Here is a 23,790-nt window from a genome sequence, read left to right as displayed (position 1 = left end):
TTTAGGAAAAGAAAAATAAATAATTTTAATATACAGTAAAACCTTGATTTAACAATTGCCAAGGGACTGGAAAAAGTTATTGTTAAACCAAGGATACCCTTAAATTGAGAAGCATAGACATTCAATGCAGTCAAATCCAGACCAGTGAAATGTATCATTAAATTTGGGAAATGTTAAATCGAAGTTATACTGCATATAAAAATATTTTTGTGAGTTGGTGAATAGCTAAAAAGAACTAGTTCTTTTGAGTGAGTAAGTCACTCTGAGTTACTCATTCAAATGAATTGGCTTTGCCACCACTAATATGAATCTAATTCTAAAAAAAAAATCTTCGTAAAAACTTAACATTGTTAAAAGAGTGCAAGTCCAATCATTTGTATGCACCAACAAAGGCGCCCATATGGAAGGGGGGGCAAGTGGGGGCTCAAGAACCCCACCCCTTAGAATTTAGAACTTCCTTGCTTTTAGTACCTTTTTCTTTGCAAAAATGTAAAAACATTTCTTCTCCAGCCATTAATGAATAAGCTATAAAAAATGTCAAATTTTAATAACTCTAATCTGCACTGAAATCAGTTTTCATGGGGAAAATATCCTGCTAAACCATGGGGAAAATATCTGAGCCTCCCCCGCCCCCTTACAATTTTTGCATATGGGTGCCTTTGTGCACCAATCAAACGTTTTTCCACTCTCCTCTAAAGTCAACATTATGTGACTTACGTTAGTCAGGCTCTGAGGTACAGATTTATTCAAGCTAAAAAACTAAAACCATATTCAGAATCTCTAGAATTTTCTTGATTTTGATGTAAAACACATTTTTTTTTTAGTGCAAGTAGTATCAATGAAGGTTTTGGAAGGAATGCCTTTTTATAAACATATTAAGTTTCATTTTTATCTAACATTTTTTGTTATTATTATTATTATTTAGGGTCTAGTTCTGTCTCTCAAATACGATTTAAGCCATCTTTGGTTAGTCAGAGGAAGGGATGGAGTTAAGGGACTCCTCTGCAGCACTTATTTTTTTTTAATTAAAGCTCCAAAAACACTTTAAAACGATCTTTGCTGATGCAAGGAGAGGAGAAATAGGGGACCCTCTCTGAAATTAAAAAAAATTAAAGTCTGAAAAGCAAATTTGGAAAGATCTTCAATGATTTTGGGGAAGGGGAGGTTCTGGAGCTCCCCTTCTCATGAAATCTTCCGCAATTGAAGTCTTAAACACATTTGTAGACCTCGACTAACACATCTGTAGACCTCGACTTTGGTAATGAAAATGGAAAAGGTTGAATTCACCAACTTTCCAGACCAATTTTTCAGAAAAGAAGTTTTAAAAACGTGATTGCAGTATGTTTGGTGAGGTGCAAGGACTCTCCCGCAGTAATTTTTGTAATGGAATTTTCAAAATGTAATTTTACACAATTCTCAGTGATGCTAGGGGGCGGAGGGGAGGCTGTATACTGCAAGTCTTTTGATAATTGAAGTACAGATGTAATTTTATCAGATCTTTAATGATGTTGAGAGAGTTTATTTGAGGGGGGGGGGTTGAAATTAAAGTGTTATGATTGTAGTCCATCTTTTAATAGCATTAGAAAAAAAAGGGATATCTAAAATTTTTGCCAAGGAAATTTAGAAATTTTGAGTTTCAAAGATGCAATTTTAGCTGACTTTTGGGGGCCTTTTGGGGAGGTGGCATTTCTATGGCTGACTTTTGAAATTGAAGTCTTGAAAATGCAATTGCAGGTTATCGTTTGTAACTTTACAGGAAGGGGTAGGGTTGTAAGAATTCTAATTATTGAAATAAATGTTTTAAAAATGCAATTTTAACTACACATGTGGTGCCATTAAGAGGAAAATAAGTTCATGGACCGTTTCCTTTCCCCTCCTTGGCTAACTTCCTATCTTTTATTTATTTTAAGTAAAATTGTTGCGGGACAGCATGTTTAAGTTTTTCTTTCCTGAAAAACATTTGATGTTTTAATTTTTTTAAAGTAAAACTTCCGATTTCTAATCTAATATTTTTGTTTGAAATGAAACAAATCTTTATGTAAAGTTCTGTTTTATTGTTTCCATTTTTTTTTTTCAAATTTGTTTTTTTATTAACTGAGGCTTGCCAGGGGTTTCTACAATGAACTGAACATTCCTTAAAAAAATGTTTGAAATGTATATTTTTGCAGCCTTTAGTTTGGTGCTGCCATCCACTATCGGCATTGGAGATTTGAAGAGAAAAAGAATCGGCCATGTTTGAACAATAGGAATTCTACATGTTTAGCAATAATAACCTGAGCAAATCTTCACACTCTTCTTTCATATATACATACACATATATAAGATGTAAGGTTGCAGCGGTTACAGATTTCTAAGAAAGATAGAGTACACTAAGACAATCCTAAATCAAATAACATTACAGTGTCAGATATGCATTTTTCATGCAAGCAATGGAGTTCATTCTCAGGGGGTTCGTATGTATTACTCACCTGTGTTCCCTCAAGACTTTTTCCAAACCACCAGTAGTCGTTTTCCAGATGAATATAGCACCATCTTGTGATCCACAAATAGCAAACTGACCATCAGGACTGAACTTAGCACGAGTCCAATCACATCCAATTAGAAATCCATCAGCACTAAATTCATGCATAACTTAGACTTAGAAGTTCAAAAACTAAACATCACATGAAAAGACAGTTTTAAGTACAAATTTTGAGTTTTAAAATGTCCTTCAAAAATATTCACATAGAGTAAGTGCACCAGAGCTCGGCCAGTTTCCAGAAGTCGGCCACAGTGACATAAAACTGCTTATAAACAGTATACATGTATGTTTAGCTCAAAATCACATCAGATGCATTTACATTCATTTGCGTATTACCAATTATCATCCAAAAGCTGTTAAGTAGTGAGCACTTTTTTTTTTTGAAGTAGTAATGAGTCATTTTATTTAAAATAATGTGCTAGTCCTTCTAGTTTGCAATTCTGCTTACTTTTCAGTCAAGTAGAAACAATGTCTTTAAATGGTAAGTACGCTTCATTTTTTCGTTGTACTGTAAATTTGTATAACTTTTGCTTGAATGGAGAGTATAAAATAATTATTCAATGACAAAACAACTCCTTTTCAGCTTGATTGTTTTTAAAGGGGCGGTCAATCACTGGGTATGGAATTCTTTTGTGGTTCCCAACAGTCAACCATGGGAGGCCAACCACTGGTTCTATGCTGTTTCAGTTCTATGCTGTTTATTTGATTTACCCAGCAGTAACGTTCTTATTATGGCTTTTCTACTTTTCATCAAATATTAATTAAAGTACTGAAATATAGAGACAATTTAGCTGTGTTGAGTAAAAATTCCTATTTTAATGTTATTTCTTCTAAAGAAAATGTTTAAATTTTGTACCATAACTTGTTTTGGAAAAAAGAGTCAGATTTCAACATTTCATTGCTTCTAATATTGATTTTCAAAAGTTGGTACTGCTTCTTATTACTAGTAGTTCTATAACCACACATTTAATTCCTTGGGCTTTCTTCACTTGGAAATTAAGATTTTTTCCTTACCCAAAATTCAGCTGAATTTTTTTCATAATTATATGGTTATGTTGTTACTAATTCCATTTTGGCTTTTTTTTAAGTTCATCCATTATTTACTTATGATCTTGAGGAAAACTAAGATTATCTTAATGACATCCTCTTTTTTCCATTTTAATTGATCAACATAATTCATCTTACTCTAGTTTGTTTACATCAAAGCACCTTTGTTTTTAACGATAAATTCTGTTTTAGATGTAGCATAAATGCACCAACTGTGATTGAGAATCTTATTAGTACTTTTTAATCAGATTTTTAATTGTATTGTTTTGAGGATAAATTATTTCCAAAACTGCAATTTTAGTTTTATGTTCTGTATGTTGAAGTTTCATTCTAATGAACATGGAAAAGGCAAATGTCAATCATATCAGTTACAAATTTTATTAACTTTTTTAGTCGGACTTTTTGTTTGAACAAACAGTAAATGTAGAAACTTTTTTGTGCCGGGGGGGGGGGGGGGGGGGGGGATCAAAATTCTCATGGTTTGAAAATTTTCAAACTTCCCTTCCCCAAAAAAAACCCTGGTTTTAACAAGATCTTTTCCATTCTTTACATTTCTAGTTTTGCAGTGTATGATATCATTTCAATAAGTAATGTGGAAGATAATGATAAAAAATTTATTGCATGTGATGCATGTCCAAACTGGCTGCAGTTTGAAAAAAGTACAATAAAGTTACGAAGATATCGAAAGTATTTCGTAATTACTGGAACAGTGAATTTTGTAAGTACAATGCTGTGCTGTAAGTATCATGCTACATTTTATTTAAATTCATAATCCCATAAGGTTTATGAAAATAAAACGGCTAACTACTGGGTTCATTACATGGCCGAGAACTGAATTTCAGAGGTCGAGTACTGAAGCATTTTCTTGCTTTAACAATAGCTTGGTTTTTTAAATAAAAATAACTTAATTTCTGAAACAAGTAAGGGAATCACTATCAGAAAAGTATGGCCAAAAGTTTTTGTTTTTGTTGTTGTGTTGATTGCTGATATTTACAAGCTAACAAAAACTAACAATTGAGCTCCTAAATGGCCCACAACTGATGCTTTTACCCTATGTACAGACACACAATTTATGCTTCAATTTTTTTGAAAACATACACAGGAGTCATGAAACAGTTTTGTATAATAATTACTATTTGTATAGTACATTTATTAGATTCATAAAAGCTTTTCTTAAGTTGAATTAAAGGTCTAAACTACCTTAATGTTCTCACTACATTATTCATACGAAAATCTATCAGCTTCAGTGTATCATCTCTCACACAACTAAGAAGAGAAAACCCATCTGAAAAGAAACATAATCACATTAGACATGCTTAAATGTCTATTATGTTAACTAGACATTTATGCATGTTATTAATGTCTAATTGTTGAAAATTTGTATTAGTGAAAAATTAGAAAAATAATAATGGGAGACATACTTTTTTTCCCGTTTCTATTTATGATTTCTATTTAAAACAAATAAACAGAAACACTGAAAGGAGTTTCAAATGAAGTAGCAAAATTTTTAATCACATATTCATTTGATTACTCAAGAGTAGCTTGTTTAAATTAGACAGCTGTTCAGGTATTTTCAGCCCATAAGTTTGATGCTACATATGACACTGAAACAGTTGCCAATCATATCTAATGTCACATGTATTGACACATTTTTATTTACTTTTTACAACTAGTAATTATCTCAGGAATATTCAATGTATTTATTTATAAAACAAATTACTTTTACTATTGAGGGTTGAACGACCCCCCCCCCCCCCAACTAACATGAGGACAATACGATCTGAGAAATTCATTTGGGGATGAGACTCACGTAATAGTAGTACTCCATTAAAGTGTTCAATCCTCAATGCAGTGGCATCAAATGATAGAAAGTTATTTAATTCACGGGAGAGAATCCAAGAGAATTCCTAGCCTATTCCGTAATGTATGCAAGTACATTACGGAATCAAGCTTATGTCTTGTACTTAACAGCTTTTTTAAAAATTTATTTCATTATTTATTCTTGCAGATTTTTCCCCCACTTTCAACAAAAAATAAAGACAATTCACATTGGGTGGTTAAAGCCGATTTCTTATGATTTTTATTAAGCATTGGATTAATGTGCAGCACCCCATAAAAGAGGTCACATTAGCTCAGCTGGTAAGGGCATTGAGCAAGAAATGCAAAAGTCATAAGTTGAATCCTATATGGATCAATAAATGTCATTATTTGAATGACTTATTTTTCTCCACAGAATTATTATCAGAATTTTCAAGAATATATAATCAAAACTCTTTGAACAATTCTGGACCACAGTTGTGTCGTTGAATTAAAATTGGTAAAGAAAGCTTTTATTTTAACTTAAATTGAAACTCATTATAGAAATTTGAATCACAGTGTCATTGTTTCAAAATGTTTAATTTAACATGATAAATTATAGTAGCATAAATAATATTTCTTAAGATAGTTTTATTTTGTGGTTGCCCAAGCCTCTCCTTAATACTTCATGAATTTACAAAAATAATGCAACATTAAAAGAATTTCACGTCCTTCAGGGAAAAGTATCCAAACAATTCACACTTTGGCTGTTTTATGAAAAATCACCATTAAAATAATTTGATTTTTGAACAACCACTGTTGAGAGTGAATGTTTTGCACATGTCAGCTTGTTACATGTATTCAGAAAAAAAGGCTCTTTAAATATTAACTGGTACACTGGTTACAGTAACTATTTTACTTTTTAACACTAGAATTACAGGAGAGTTCATTTTGACCCCAAACAAACTGTTTTTTCTGACTGCTTTTCTGTATTTTCACAAACAGCTTGATCCTTCCTTAACTTTTTCTGAATCATCATGCTGTGTCATAAAATAAAGTTTTCAAGAAAATGGCTTTTTTTAAAAAACACAAAATAAAACGTTATATACCTAGAAGGGTAAAAGCTGTCATTTTGAGCCCTTTGAGAAAAAAAGAATGGAAAATATATTTACTGATGCCGAAACAGAATAGAAACTTAAAAATGCTTTTTGGAACATATTTTTTCAAAAACTTGAAGCAATCATAATGCTTTTGTACATAAAAGGGAGCATTTGCCACTAATTTCTGAAATGCAACTGAAACAGAGCTGGTTATTTTCAGGGTATTAAAAAAATGTTTAAATACTTCATTATGTGTCCTTAAAATATCTGCATTCTTGAAATTAACTAGATTTATCATAAATATATATTATTTTAAACTATTTTTTGTTAATATATAGCAACATGTAGGGAACTATGCCGATTTCTTCTCAGAGGGTCAAAATGACCCCTGCCGTAACTCTTGGTTTTCGAAGACAGCCGTAATTCTAGTGTTAAAATCCAAAAAATCTAATAGATGTAATACTTTGAAATAGCATATTGCGAAAGATAGGCAGAAAAGGGGATATGTTTGTGTTTTTCAAGACTGAAGACATGGTTAAAAAAGCATAAAAATAATTCATTGTTGTAGAAACCAAACTAAGTACAGTCGAGCACTGATATTACGATCTCCCAACGGACTGACTGTAGGAGATTGCTATAACAGTTTGATACACTCGATGTTTCAAAACAAAAATAAATAAATAAATCCAAACTTGCTAAGATAGTTCTATAACGAAGGAATAAAAATAATTCACTGTCGTAGAAACCAAACAAAGTACAGTTGAGCACTGATATTACGATCTCTCAATGGACTGGTTGAAGGAGACTGCTATAACAGTTTGCTACACTCGATTTTTCAAAAAAAAAAAAAAAAAAAAAAATCCAAACTTGCTAGGATAGTTCTATAACAAATGTTTTAATAAAACTACAGTTCTAATAGTAATTAGAATAAAATTAAATAAAATATTAGCATTATATATATATATATATATATATATATATATATATATATATAATAATAATAATAAAAGTGAAAAATATTGAAAAGACCACACCAAAAGCCCATAGATGCGCAACGCAGCAAAACTAAAAAAGCCAAGTAAATATAAAATAAGCAAACAAAATTTCAAATACTAAATAAATTATATAAAAATAATGATAAAAAGGAAAATTGCAAATAGCTATGAAATAGGAAAAGATAAAGTATGAATCCAGAGCTCATCAGCCGTGGAGGATTCATTAGTTATGGTCAAAAGACCAAAAATTTGACTATGAACTAAAGTTAGTCACACCAAAGTTAGTTTTGAGCATTTAAAACTACAGTATTGTGGCAATTAATTGAGAAATGCCATTTTTTTTTCTTCATTTCACCAGGTGTAAGCTTACAAAGAAGCGCTCCAAATTGGCTCAGAATTCAAATGCCAGTTATTATTAAAGTAGTGGGAGTTCTTGTGCACCTAATAAGTAGCAGGTCTTCAAATTCCTCCATCAAGTGGTATGTATTCTGAAGTGTTAGTTTCTCCTTCGTTATGGGGATCATCATTAACGTCATGCATATCAGTTCAGAAACATGCAATAAAGTGACGCTGGAGGAAATAGATAAAACATGTGGATTGAGTACTGCAAGTGTCGGGGATTGTATGGAAGCATTTTCAGACAGCAGAAAATGCAAGAACCAACTGTATTGGAAAATGCGGTGAAGAAGGATCAATTTCGGCTTGTGACGACAAAACTTTACATTGAATGAGTGCTATAAATCCTCGATTAATTGGTTTTGACTTTTCCAGGTCTGTGGCGGCAGCTGGTGTCAATATTGCACCTTTAACAGTGCAACATTGGCTGTTAGAATGCTAGTGGAGAGGATGTTGACCGCACAAGAAGCAGCTTCTCACATCTTGAATGAAGTAAAATACAGGGGTGATTGTGAGTTCATCAAAAAATACCTGAAAGTTTTAAAGCGAGAATGGGGGAGGGGGGGGGGGAATCTTTGGCCCCTATTACTTAAGTGCACCTTTGCCATAGTATTAAATGTATTAAATAGTTCTGAGTCAAAATATTGTGTGTACATTTCGTTAAATTTTTAATGGGTTACAAAGTTACTTTTGAGCTGGTGTTATACAAATTATCTTTACATTTGTTCATATTAAGGGATAGGTGTCCATCTTAAGGCTCTTGCAGGTATATTTGATGAGTATTATATAATTTTAAAAGATTGCGGAGGTAGGGAGATAAAAGCATAACAAAACAAACACATAATTCCGGTATTTTCGGACATAAAAATACTGGAAATACGTCCGAAAATACCAGAAATTCAGTAAAATACCGGAACACAATCACCCCTGAAAATAGTTAGAATGGGCATGGGAAAACAATACATAGACTTAGAAGATTCTCTTTTCTGACAAAACAGAATTTGTGTTTTGAGGAATTTAAATTAAAGAAGGTGAGAAGGAGTAAAGGAGAAACCTCTCAATCAGCACTACATCAATCAAGCACCCAAGTATATGCCGAAAAAGATGTTTTGTTGTTTCTGTGTTTTGGAGCTGTGTTTCTCTAGTCCCCGTGAAAGAAAGAATAAATATTACTGGTTACAAAGTCATATTGACTCGAGAAATGCTTCTAACCATCTCTAAACTATGGCTAAATGGCGATTGCGTTTCCTAGCAAAACCATGAGCAATGTCACACTTTGAAGCAAATCAAAAACATTTCTACTCTAAAAACAAACTTTCTGCACTGGATTGGCCCATGGAGTCACTGCACTCGAATCCAATAGAAAATTTGGGGGCTTTTGTCAAAAAAAACCGCTTTACAAGTTTGATTGCACGATAATAGAGAAGATAATTTTGGCCATCATTGACATATGGTAAAGAGATGTTGAAATCAAAACTAAATGTGCCAGTCTAGTACACTTCATGCGAAAACATGTCGGTGATGTTATAATGTCATGTGGAGGTCAAACCAATCACTAGTTTTGAATATATTCATAGAAATTTTTAATAAAAGTGAATTTTATGCAAAAAAGTGCATTTTTTGATTAACTGCCACAATACTGTATTAATATTGTAACTATGTTAAGGCAACATGATATTATTAAGAAGTAAAACAATTTACCTATGTATGTAGAAACCATCAACTTAGTACAGTAAAAAATTGCAAAAAAGAAAAATGCACACATGTGTTTAGGATTACAAAAAGTTATTTTGTTAATGTATTGAGTAGAGTTAAATAAATGAAAACACAATTTTATTCCTTTTACATTTTTGAGCAAGTAAGAGACAAAAAGAAACACATGTGTATAATTTTTTCTCAATGTGATAAAAGAAATACTTTGTTTAATATTTGCTTCAAACTACGCTATAAAAGAAAAGCTTACCAACTGAGACGTCCAATGATGTAATTCGCCCCTGTAATAAAATTTCATTGGTACTGGATTCAGATCTCATATCCCAAAAACGGATCTTTCTGTCGAAATGACCGCTGATAATGTTGGATCCACTTCTGTCACTTGTTACAACATCATTTGCACTAGACCCAGTCAATATAGTACGAATGCCTTAAATGAAGAAGAAAAATTAGCTATTAAAATTCTTTCATTTCAACACATCATCTAAAATAATAATACTTTGCCAAAATTCTTCCCAAAGCAATAGTATTCATTTTAATAGTAATAATCAAAAACAAGTATCCTTAATAATACTATAAATGCAAACGTGAGTTTTCATCCAGAAAAGTAACTGAACCAGTCAAATTTTAATTTTAGGCTCTTTCTTTGCAAAATAATTATTGCATGTCTCGATTTTAGTTTCAGTCAAAAGCACCTGAAAAATACCCCCTTAGAAGACTTTGATTCTATTAATTAAAGAAGAATGTAAATTCTTTTGAAAATTAGACAACAGGCAAAAAGGAATCTAAAATTTTTATGATAAAATTTATTTTTTGTAGTATTAGTTCAGCTCTTTGATTTTGTACTCCAGAAACTCACCCCTTAAATAGAGCAATAAGATTTGCTCATCTCTACTAAGTACATTTTGCTCCATGGAATAGCCTCAAGAAATGGAGAAAATGTAGTGAGAGCACCTCAAATAATTCAGCAGCTCTTTTGCGTCATTCCATGTCAAGTGATCCAAAATTTGAAATTCTTTCACTCACATTTTTGTATTTCTTTGAAATTTGGCTCATCAATTGTACCCTTCCACATGTAATCAAAAGTCTAAATTTTTAGATTTTATCTCTTTTATTTTTTATTTATGAGACTTTGATTTTTAGAAAAACCCTCTTTTGTTCATGAATACTAGAACATAAAATGGACGATAACTTAGCACCAAATATAGATAGAAAGATTCGATAAAAAGCATTTTAAAGTACATTAGATGCTTCTTAATATGATATGCCACATGACTAATTTCATAAAAATTTTCATTTTTGAAAAATTTAATTCAAACTTAAAATTTAAATTTCTCAAAATACATATAATGATTTTCTTTTTAATTCTCAAAAATTCTTGTGTATTTTACAAATACAAATACAAATGTGACGACCAGCAACAGGCTCTGGGCCCAGCTAGGCTGGTCCTAGTCAATTAATTAGTCCCCAAAGAAGATCAATGGCCCTCTTAAAGCTATCCACTCCCTTGCTCATTACCGCCTCTTCCGGTAAGCTATTCCAAGTGTCCACGACCCTGCTAAAGTAGTAGTTTTTTCCTGATTTCCAAGTTAGCCTGAGATTTAAATAGCTTAAAACAATGACCCCTTGTCCTGCTTTCCCCGCAAAATTTAATCCATTTAAATCTTTCATTTTGATAAATTTAAATACCTGAATCATGTCCCCTCTGACTCTCCTTTGCTCCAGGCTATACATGTTAAGCCTATTTAGTCTGGTATCATAATCTAAATCTGAGAGTCCCCTTACTAATTTAAGTTACCCTTCTTTGAACCCTTTCCAATACAAAAATATCTTTCTTCAGATAAGGCGACCAAAACTGAACAGCATACTCCAAATGAGGTCTTACTAAACTCCTATATAAAGGCAGAAGAACTTTCTTAGATTTGTTTGAAATAGATCTATTGATGAACCTTATCTTAGTTTGTGCAAAATTTCAAATTGGGATCTCAGTAGGATCATATTTTTACGAATTTTTGAATAAAATTTGACTTGAGAAATAATGTTATTTTTCAGATTCTAGTTAGTTAAATATGTGGTTCTCTTACTAGTGATGGTCTAGTGAGTAGTATGTAAACATAACTATGCTTGAAATGAGCTGGCATGAACTTGTAGATTGGTAAGCGCCCCTCCCCCGGCACCACTAATTTTAATTCTTTTTAACTGTTTTCAAAACGTAAAAAAATAAAAAAAATATATATATAAATAAAACAAAACAAAAAGTAAACTTTTTAAAAGGTGGTAAATGTTCTTCTTTAAAACAGGACGAAGTATATTCACTCTCCCCCCCCCCTCCCCATCCACCCAAACATAAAAGTTATTTTTTATCCCATCTATTTTATTTTTTTTCCAAGAGTATATTTTTCTATCCTAACTTCACAAAGTGCACTTGATTAATTCAATATCTAATAAGGAAAGTTATGATTCATTTCATCCTCTACCCCAGCATCAACCTTCAACTTTGGAGGGAGGAAAAAAGTGGTTTGCCCTAAGATCATAGCCTTGTTGTTTTAATGTTTTTCCATAATTTTCAAACAAAACTACAAATAAATCAAAGTATCTGATCACGTGTCTGTCACCACATAACTGTTCTTTCTACAATACTGGAGTGCAGCTGTTTTTTTTTCTTTTCTTTATTGCTTGTTTTCTTTTTGATTTCTGCTGTAAAGGAGAGTAATGCAACAAGATCTATCTATACCTATATTAAAAGCAGTTGTAGATCAAACAAACTTTGCTCTTTTGAACATAAACCTTCATCTTGTTAAGCTTCATTCCAGATTGCTCCCCCCTTCACTCTATTGTCCCACTTACCGTGGGGAAAAAAAAGCTGCAAATGAGTGTGGTTCTATTCAGTGATGTTCCTATCAATTTTTCTGAGCATATACCTAGTAATCCATTATGCACAATATGTGTATGCGATCATTTACATAATATGTTTAAAAAATGTTTGAGATTACACGGCATATATGGAGCCCATCCTTGGTTCTATTTGCCTGTTAACCTTTAGCCAACGGCGGTACATATGCTGTACCGACAAAAAAGTGCTCTCTTCCTACAGCTGTGGTACAACGTCTGTACCAGTCCTTCCCTTCACCCTCCAGTTACTTCCCGCAGTTGATAATCCTTTCACACACGCCTACGCAGGGAGAAAATGAATGAAACGCACTACACCCCTTTTGGGGGTCTGTCAATCAGAGGCGTTTGGCATAGTTTTGTTCCCAGTGAAGGAATGTGTGGCGAAGTTTCGAAAAAGAGGGGAGAAAGAAAAGAAGAAGTAAAATACTTGAAGGAAAGAAAAATTTTTGATAGCCTTTTTCTGTTTAATAACCCAATAGTAAGGCTTCTTATAATTAATAACAGCATATTTTACTGAGTACAAAACACCTATTTAGTTTAAGCAGTGTAGATATTAAGGGAGCAGAGCGCAAGAAACATCATTCTCCAAAAATATTTCTTTTGTTATGGTTTTATAAAAATAATTAAACACTTGAAAAGCATATCTTATTTTGCTAACTTTTCAAAAATGAATATGATGCTGAATAAGAAACAACTTATCAATTTGCGATTTGCCACGTTTCATTTATTTCTTTATTTACATTTTAACTGAAAATTATTTGTAATACCGTTTCAACAAAACATGGAAAACATTCTAAAATCAATAAATTTGAAAGAGAGGTTCAATTAAGAATCTGTGTCGTGAATCTTTTGGTTTGAAAATTGAAAGTTAGACTAAATGCTCATTTTTTTTTTTTTTTTATAAAAAGAGTCACTAGCACAGCCAGAATTATCTTCTGGAGGGGGTTTTCTGTTCAAAACGAGCCTTTTCATATGTAAAAGTTATTGCGCTAGGGATGGCAAGAATGTTAAAATCAAGGGCTCTGAGGGTGTTTTTACCCCCCCCCCCCCTTCGCTACGCCTCAAAATCTTCTGTGATAATTGATCACTTATTGAGTGAAAAAGCATAAAAACTTAATTTTGATATTTTAGAAAATATAAATGTATTTCCTTGATATTTTGTCTATAGCGAATATTATTTCAGTAGAAAGTCAAAAGGACTAAGGATATGCTGAATGAAACAAAATAAGTATGGTACACCGGGGGCACGTTTACGAGGATTTTTTTTTTTTTCGCTGAATTTTTTAATTTTATGGTTCAACTTAGGAATTCTTAAATGTTATGACCTTATAAAGCAGTTAATAAAGTATAAATTTGTGCATTCAGTTTTCCCCCTGTTTGTATTTAAGGGGCTTAAAATGTTAATTTTTAAGTCAAAGTCGGTTGCTCCTCTTTCTTTCTTGGGCAAAAAAAAAAAGAGGTTAAGTGAAAAGATTTATAAGAGCACCTGATATATCTTACTCAGTTTTCAATGAGAGTCTAATGTCTGTTTATGTTTTTTTTGTTAATTACATTTAGAACTGTTTATGACAATAAAAAAATGGAAGAAAGAGGTTGGTTTTCTGTTTACTCATGCGTATTTTTTTTTACTTATCTTCTCTTACTCACAAATAACAACGTACTGGGTAGTGAAAATGTATTATAAAGATAGTACATAAATAGGAAATGTTGAAAAGAGGAAAGACTTGGAATCTAAAACAAATTTGCCCAGATATTTTTCTTGTGCATTGTGAAGGGAGCGGAACTTAATCCTTCAACAATTACTAGAGGTATTTCAACCACAATTAGAAGAAAGAGTGAATGGGGATATCAGGGGATTTGTAGGCTGTCTCTCCATATTATCTCACTCGACAGTGATTGACTTTGAAACGCCAGCTTCATATACAAAAACCCTCTTCAGAAAAAAAAAGTTTTCAAAAATACACAATAGTTTTCTTTCAACAATTTTCAGGGATCGTGCTAAGGATTTCGAATCGTTCGCCAGTAAATTCGCCAATTTTTTAAAGTGTTAGCCAAATTTCAAAAGTTTTAGTCAAAGACTAACTTTTACTCATTTTAAATGTATTTTTGTCAGCAGAAATATTTAATCAAAAAGTGAAGCATAACTTAATTTTTGACAATTTTTTGAGGATAAGGGCAGGGGTATATCCAGGAATATATATTTTTGTCCGTTTTTATGAGTTTGGTGAGAAAAAAAAATGCAAATTAAGTAGTTTTTCCAAATGATATGTAATTTTTCAAAGGAAAAAATGGTTAAAAACAACTTCAAGTGATATTTATCATTCTTCAATAAATTTAAGAGTAGAAATAAAAGCTTTTAATGAAGTAAAGATTGCATTCCTATCTTACTCCGATGTTTCAGACATCGAACGCAATGAAACAAACGTGCCATTCAACAAGGCATCCGCCGACACTATTTACTCAGTAGCCACGCTGCGCACTCGATATCCAATCAGCGAGAGGCGCAAGTACAGTGATGCAAAGAGGCGAGAGGCAAACGTCATCCTTCCTCCGATCCGATGGACGGTAACGCTACGATCTGATGCTAACGCGCGTGCGCGCATCTCAATCTGCTCGGAGTGTTCCGAGGATAAAACAACTTTCAGATTGCTAGTCTGGAAGTTTTGTGAAAGGTTCATTTTTAGGGGTCGGAATTTTGTGATGGGTCCGTTTTTAGGGGTCCAAATTTTGTGAACGGACTTAATTTTTATCTAGATTGACTTCTGAAGGGAGATTTTTTTTCCCTCTGTGTATATTTTAGAGAATTTTCTGTTCGCCAATAAATTCGCGAAATTCGAATTTTGTTCACCGATTTTACGATTTTATCGTATTTGGAGCATTGGCGAATGCTTAAAGCGGTCCCTGAATTTTTTAAATGCAAGACATCATCATCATATTTTCACACCTCGGTTGAAAAAACTTTTTTCTCTTATCTGCTGACATCACACCCTGGATTTTGATTCAATATTAAGGGATGGAATCTCAATTGCTACAATGTTTATCTTTTCTTTTACTATTGCTTACTTCCATATTTTATGATGTCATGACCATGTGTTCTTCCGGCAGCGCTTGCTTTTTTCTTTCCTTTTTTTGTTTTATTTAGGGATTGCATATATTTCTTTTTCCAACTTCCCCCCCCCCCCTGGACGTTTTGCTGTATCTGTATTACGTTTCATAGTTGTGAGCATTTAAGTCAATTAAAAAAACAATATTTTTTTTTCTTTTGCAAACACTAATTTTTACACACCACAGGGAATGTAAGAGATAACTTTTTTTTTGCGCTACTTAAATAAAAAAGTGGTTTTTTGAGTGATCCTCGTTTTTATTAGGGAATGGGCGGGGAGGTTAAAATAAATAGAGACGGATAAGAAAATTTAGAGATCGATTGTATAAGTAGATAGCCGCTGAAGGCTGCAATCTTGGCGTAAAAAGGTGAATGGTACAAAATGCAACTGGAGATAGATATAGAAAATATTATTCAAATTAGTATTGAAAAAGATAGAGATGAATTGATTAAAAAACACCACTGCCAAATTTTTTTAAACAGCTGCCGAAGGTGGCAAACTTGTCGTAAAAAGGTGACTGACAAGTGAGCCAAACAGCCGCAGTAGGTGGCTGCTTGCATAGAAAGGCGAATGTTATAAAAAGGCAAACTAGCTGGTTGCCACAGGCAGTTAGTGTGCAATCTATCCCTGCAAGGCTTATTACTAATTTCGCTTGATGTAATGGGAATTTATTATATTGGCATTATATATATATATATATATATATATATATATATATGTATATATATATATATATATATATATGTATATATATATATATATATATATATATATGTGTGTGTGTGTGTGTGTGTGCTTGTATATATATATATATATAATAATTATAATATAAGTGAAGAATAATGAAAAGACAACATCAAAAGCTCATAGATGCGCAACGCAGCAAAACTAAAGAGCCTAGTAAATATATAAAGTATACAAGCCAAATAACAAGTTTTAAACATTTTTAAAGAAAAATAATGATGAGAAAAAGGAAAATACAAGCAGCAGTTTAATAGAAAAAGTCGAAAGGTTGAATCCAGAGCTCATCAGCTGCGGAGGATTCAATAAATATGGTTAAAAGACAAAAAAAATTAAACTACAAACTAAAAAGAGAGTGTGTACGCCCCAGTTTATGCAATATAGAGTAACATTGGGCTAAACGCACCACATGTTAAACTATAAGCAAATAAACAAGAAAATTTGTTTATAGTTTAAGGTGCGTTTAGCCCAATGTTACACTATATTGTATCACTGGAGCTTAAATACTCTCTTTTTAGTTTGTAGTTTTTTTGTTTTTTTTTGTCTTTTGACCATATTTATTAAATCCTCTACAGCTGATGAGCTCTGGATTCAACGGCTGATGGTCTCCTTCTGACTTTTTCTATTAAATTACTGCTTGTATTTTCATTTTTCTCATTGTTATTCTTCTTAAAAAATGTTTAAAACTTGTTATTTGGCCTGTATATTTATATATATATATATATATATATATATATATATATATTAGGGTGGTCCTTTAATGAGGTTAGAAAATAAAATTGTGAATTTTCAACGGGCCAACCCCTAGTTTTAATCTAGGATATAAAAAAGAATTGCCGTATTTTTTTGAGATTTTTAAGAGAAATTTTAGGGGTTGCTACCGCAGCTAAAACTTTTGAATTTTATGAAAAAAATTTTAATTTTTGCATTTTCAGTTAAAAAAAACAGTATTTATTAAACATTTCTTGCAATGTATAACTAAGCACATCTAATAAGATTTTAAAAATCTCTTTCAATTAACATAACTAAAAAAAACAACAAATCACAGTATATTACCTTTGAAGACAAAATGCGATAAATAAACACCTTTGTGTTGAACAGTAAAGTAGGAAATAATGACGTCAAAAAAGCACAAACTGCAGATTACTACAGACACGTGTTTCGGCGTTACAGGGAGCACCTTTTTTATTGCAAAAATTAATGAGCTTATGGATGAAAAGAGATCCGATGTTGTAATGTAAGTTGGTGCATCTGGCATCATCCAATGAAGGGTCTTATCGGGAACTCTGGGTTCGAGACTAAGGAGGGTTTTCTTTATGTAGAATTGCTGTAAGCTGAATGTATCGTGTGCTTGTGTTGTCCTGTGTAATAAACACATTTAAAGCACTTGTGATTAACATTACATGGTGGCAGCGTTTTTAAACAACAATGTATCAAATACCTGCACCTGAACAATTCTTTTTTCGTCCTGACGACTGGCAAAAATGGATAGATCGATTTGAGCGGTTTCGATCGGCATCAGGCCTAACGACGAAAGACGAAGGAGAACAGGTAAACAGTTTGGTTTATCTAATGGGCTCGCAAGCTGAAGATATTTTGTTATCGTTTCAAATAAGCAAAGAAAATATCAAAAAGTATGATGTTGTAAGAGAGAAATTTCAATCTCATTTTATTCCTACACATAATGTAATATACGAAAGATATAAGTTCTATAAGAGAACACAAGATGAAGGTGAATCGGTAGAACAGTTTATCACATCGTTATATGCATTAGTATCCTCATGTGAATTTCCTGCTAGTTTTCAGGAAGAAATGATTAGGGATAGAATTGTCTGCGGTATTCGCGATAAGAAAGTTTCTGAAAATCTACAACTAGATACAAAGCTTACTCTAGAAAAAGCAATTACGACAGCCCGCCAAGCGGAGATAATTAAGAATCAACAACACATTCTGAGTGATAACTCTACATCGTTTAAAGTGACTAACAGAGTTGCTGTACCGCAGAATAAGAAATATAAACATAACACTCAATTTAAGAACTCGAAAGCTGCCAATTCGTCTAATTCAGAAACGAAAACAAATGCATGTTTCTGGTGTGGTAAATCAAATAAACATACCAAATTAGACTGTCCGGCTCGCAAAGCTATCTGTAACCATTGCAAAAAAGTAGGACACTATGCCAAAGTGTGTAAGGCAAAATTACGTATAAATGAAATTGAAAAAAACACAGTCGGAGAGTTCGAATTTCATAGGTCAAATAATGAACACTAACAATAAACACAATCATCCAGGAAAACGCTGGAATACTAAAATATTACTGGAAAATACACCGTTGGAGTTCAAAATTGATACGGGGGCAGATGTGACGGTGATTCCCAAAACTGTTTATGAAGAAAAATTACAATATATAAGATTAGAAAGTTCAAATAAAATTATCTGTGGTCCTGATGGGGAGAATTTGAACTTGGCTGGGATAATTCATGTTAAACTAAAGAACAAAAATTTTAGTTATGAAGATGATGTGTATATAGTCAATAATTTGCAACACCCCTTGTTAAGTTGTACAGCAAGTGAAAATCTAAATCTTATTCAACGAATTTTTGAACTGAAGTCAAAATTAGATCCCCTGCATGAATTTCCTAAACTGTTTCAAGGAATTGGGAAAGTTGAAAAGCCATACCCTATAAAGCTAAGGGATGATGCTAAGCCTTATGTAGTTTCTGGACCACGGCGAGGTCCAGTAGCTCTGAGGGGTAAATTGAAAAAGCTATTAGATGAGATGACAAAAAATGAAATTATAGAACCAGTTGACGAAGCCACAGAATGGTGTGTGCCAATGGTTATTGTTCCAAAAAAATCAGGTAATATAAGAATTTGTGTTGATTTATCTGTCTTGAATGGAAACATTGAAAGAATATTTTCCCATGGCCTCAGTCGACTATAGTTTAAGTCAGTTTAGTAATGCTAAAGTGTTCAGTATCATAGATACTAATGCAAGTTTTTGGCAAGTAAGCTTAGACCCAGATTCCACAAAATTAACTACTTTTATTACACCATTCGGAAGATTTAAGTTCAAGCGTTTGCCCTTTGGAATTAAATCAGCTCCCGAAGTGTTAAAAAAAGAATTCGTGAAACTATTCAAGAAGGTCCTGGTGTAGTTGGTCTCATGGACGAATTTGTAATTTTTGGTGCGACCAAAGAGGAGCATAATCAACGACTACGTGAAGTTCTTTCGAAACTCCAAGCTGCGGGGTGGACTTTAAATGCTGAAAAATGCCAGTTCGCAAGAGAATCTATTACTTTTCTTGGACATGTTATCTCGGGAAAGGGTATCAAACCTGATTCAGGAAAAACAGAAGCTATTTCTAGAATTCCAACACCTAGGAACGTGACGGAATTAGAAAGATTCTTAGGGATGGCAGAATTTCTGAATAAATTTATACCAAAGTTTGCAGATGTTGCGAAACCTCTTTACGAGTTGCTAAAGAATGATGTAGCATGGATTTGGGGGCACTCTCAAATAACGGCATTCGAAGAAATTAAAGAGAAACTGTGTCAAACTCCTGAATTGGCTTTGTATGATCCAATGAAAGAGACATTCATTTCAGCAGATGCATCGTCCTACGGTCTTGGTTCAGTTCTTTGTCAGAAAGACAATGGTAATTTACGTCCAGTTTTCTACGCATCTAGAACATTGTCCGACACAGAGAAGAGATATGCGCAGATAGAAAAAGAAGCATTGGCTATCGTGTGGGCCTGTGAAAGATTCCATGATTTCATTGTGGGGATGGAAGTTCACATCAAAACAGATCATAAGCCTCTTGTGCCCATTATGATGTCTAAACCATTAGATAATTTAACTCCTATGCTCCAGCGTATGAAGTTACGAATGATGCGGTACTCTTATACCATCAAGTACACTCCAGGGAAGAAACTCATCATTGCAGATACGTTGTCTCGAAGTCCCTTACCAGAAAAAGGAAAGGAAGAATTAAGTGAAGAAATAACAGCTTATGTGCAAATGGTTGTTGAAAATTTTCCATCATCAGATGCCAGATTGGCAGAAATATGGTCTTTACAGAAAGATGATCTGGTCTGCAAGCTCCTGATTAAATTTTCTAAAGATGGTTGGCCTGACAAGAATGAAGTACTTGAAGAATGTCTAAAATACTGGGCATATCGTCATTCAATCTCTGTTCAAAATGATTTGCTGATGAAAGATTCTAGAATTATTATACCTTCAAAACTGCGAGAAGAAATTCTAAATAGGATACACGATGGTCATCTTGGAATAACAAAATGCAGAGCCAGAGCTCACGAGTCTGTTTGGTGGCCAGGTTTATCAACAGAAATTCAGAATCTCGTCTCAAAATGTCACAAGTGTATTCAACATCAAAGATATTTCAAAGAACCCCTGCTTCCATCAGCATTTCCAAATAGACCTTGGCAAATGGTTGGAGCTGATCTTCTTAAAGTAAGTGGTAATTGGTATCTTATTATGGCAGATTACTACTCCAGATATATTGAAGTGGCAAAGTTAGAGAGCCTTTCTTATGAAGCAGTCATTAACCACATGAAGTCCATATTTGCACGCCACGGGATTCCAGAAGTGGTGAGAAGTGATAATGGCCCTCAGTTTTCCCAAGCAATAATAGATTCTAAGTATCGGAAATTCGCCAATCAATATAAGTTTTCCATTGTAACATCTAGTCCCAAGCATGCTCAAAGTAACGGTTTCATTGAATATATGGTAAAAAACTTCAAGTTACACTTCGTAAAAGCTGAAAAAGAGGATCTTATGCTGCTTGCACTAAGAGCCACGGCACTCGAAAATGGGCATAGTCCAGCTGAGCTTCTAATGGGAAGATGTTTGAGGACACCGATTCCCACACTAAGCGTGAAGCTTAAACCGAGAGCATTGGATGAGGAATCCTTGCTAAAAAAGGAAGAAGAAAGAATTTCGAAGCAGAAATTTTACTTTGATCGACAACATCAAGTTAGACAACTTCCACAACTGAACATAGGCGAACAAGTGTGGGTGTCTGACATGCGGACATATGGGAAGGTAAAAGCAGCTCACCAGGCTCCCAGATCATATATAATCGAGACTCCGCGAGGGGTTCTTAGAAGGAACCGCAGGTACCTCCATCCCTCCCTGATGCCAAAATCGTTCTCCTGGGATAGTGAAGACACCCCTATGAATGAGGACAGTGCTCCTGACTCTACAGTGGGATATGGCAGCTCCCGGGAAGAAGATTTCACCAGTAATCCAGTGGACATTACCCATTCTCCTAGTGGCGTTCCTGACATTATACCATATAAGACTCGGAGCGGTAGGACTGTTCATGCGCCGTCCAGACTGATTGAACACTTTTAGGGGGAGATGTAATGTAAGTTGGTGCATCTGGCATCATCCGATGAAGGGTCTTATCGGGGACTCTGGGTTCGAGACTAAGGAGGGTTTTGTTTATGTAGAATTGCTGTAAGCTGAATGTATTGTGTGCTTGTGTTGTCCTGTGTAATAAACGCATTTAAAGCACTTGTGATTAACATTACAGATGTCTTTTCATCCATAAGCTCATTACTATTTGAAAAACGCATTCCCTGTAACGCCGAAACACGTGTCTGCAGTAATCTGCAATTTGTGCTTTTTTGACATTGTTATTCCTTACTTTACAATAAGGTGCATTTAGAGTCCGGACATTTGCTTCTGAACCGTTTCACTAACAGCAAGAAGTACTGCTTTTGTTCTTCGTCTTTTGTAAGAAGTTTTTCCTATTCTTCCATTAGTGCAACTCCACGTTCCGATACATTATATTTACAGCTTTTAATGAACTAACAATTTCTTTACTTTGGTGGTAGGATTCGTCTTTCCATTCTGTCACATCTTTTTGTAAAAATTCTGAAGATTACTCTAAGTTTCAAAAAACCGCATTGTGTTGCTTGATGCAAAATCATTCAAACCCTTTTTAAGGACTGCATCTGGATCTATTTGGGCTCTCTTTAAGGGTTTATCACCTCCTTTTCTTTGTGAAGCGTCCACCATCTTCCCTTTCATTTCTTGAGGAACACAATCGTTGAAAAACGCAACAGCGACGAGTTCCTCTGATAGATATCACAAATGGTAAACAAACTTGCTCATTGTACACTTTGAAACCTCATAATTAATTCTTTCACACTTTTTTAGGCTTTTAAAGAGTTGCAAATCATTTTTTGGGCAAAACAAGCTGTTGCTTCATGAAACCAGCTCTTTACATAGCATTTTACATCAAACGCGCAGATATAGCGAATGCTAGCTTTTTCTTGTTTGGAAATTTCAAATTGATCTCTAAATAAATAAATTTTAACAATGTAAATTGCCTTTGCCATCCATCAAACACGGTGTAACCCCTCTAGAGCTCTGAAGCATGTTCCCCTTTTGGAAGTCCCGCCAAGAAATAAGATGGTCACATCTAAAAGTTCTTTGCAGTCATCTCGAGGTTGGAACTGGTCAATTTGATTCTTACAAACTCGACGATATCTGGTGCATTTTGGATTACTTTCTCGTGGACAAAAACATAAGATATGGCAGTTTGAAAACTAGTGGGATTGATGGAGCTCCAAAAATGTTTAATCTTTTGAATATCAGTATTTCAGGCCCTGTTGATGATCCAATAGATTTAACCACAACAGCCTCAAGCATTATTTCAAGAACATGACAGCAATAAGCCAGCCAGAGTAATTCTCTGTTAAGTTTTTCTCAATGAGGACACATGCTCTTTTTTTGGTTCTTTGTTTGTTGAAGTTATATCAAAACATAGGCATTTGACTTAGTCACTGATTTCCCAGGATTCTAGGGTCTCGCAAACAACCGAAGCTATTGCTTCTCCTGTTCTCGGTTGGAGTTACGGTACCGAAAGTAATTAATTGCTCAATAGCTTTCCTGAAACAATATATGGTATTTGGTCAACAGTTTCATTGCCTGCAATGTCTTCTAAAGGAACATCAAGTTAAAGGAACATCAAGTGAAAATTTACTTTTCAAATATTGGGTAGTGTTCTTTCTGCTTTTCATTCTAAAACACTGAATAGAGGATTTGTTTAAGTTGTATTCTGCTTGATCACAGCCTACGCTTTTAAGCGTTGTTGTCAAGACAACAGCTGCTTTTGTATCACTTAACTTTGCTGCATCAAGACTCACAGCATCGTCATTATTTAGAACATTCTTTCTACCTCTTTTTCTTTTGAAAAGGAGTGAGTTGCACTATAAATTTTGGTTTGCATTTAAAGAATGGCTTTAACTTTCAAACAAGTCACATTTACCTTCACTTTCCTCTAAAGGAGTTGGTACTCGTTCAAACAGCAGTCTTGTATTTTCTTCCTCATGTTTCTTAATTTCTTTGAAACTGATCCCTTTTTTAATGAGCATTGCTTCTTTCTCTAACTATTTTACATCTACTTTATCCATTTTACCAAAAAAAAGCGGCGCCACTATTAGTATTATTC

At 33.6% G+C, this 23,790-nt stretch overlaps 1 protein-coding gene across 1 annotated transcript in view; it reads right to left on the bottom strand.

Annotated features, from left to right (window-relative positions):
- Positions 1-23,790, bottom strand: part of LOC129219017 (autophagy-related protein 16-1-like) — a 126,267-nt gene that overhangs the window by 4,081 nt on the left and 98,396 nt on the right. Inside the window, exons 13-15 of the mRNA XM_054853337.1 lie at positions 9,820-9,999; positions 4,769-4,853; positions 2,469-2,615 (exon numbers count right to left, since the gene is read on the bottom strand). Coding sequence (XP_054709312.1) covers positions 2,469-2,615; positions 4,769-4,853; positions 9,820-9,999 — 412 coding nt within the window. The remainder of the gene's footprint in view (positions 1-2,468; positions 2,616-4,768; positions 4,854-9,819; positions 10,000-23,790) is intronic.

Source organism: Uloborus diversus, chromosome 3, assembly GCF_026930045.1.
Source record: "Uloborus diversus isolate 005 chromosome 3, Udiv.v.3.1, whole genome shotgun sequence".
In the NCBI taxonomy this organism is placed as follows: Eukaryota; Metazoa; Arthropoda; class Arachnida; order Araneae; family Uloboridae; genus Uloborus; species Uloborus diversus.
The sequence above is the reverse complement of the archived record's forward strand: the minus strand, read 5'-3'. Positions and strand labels throughout refer to the sequence as shown.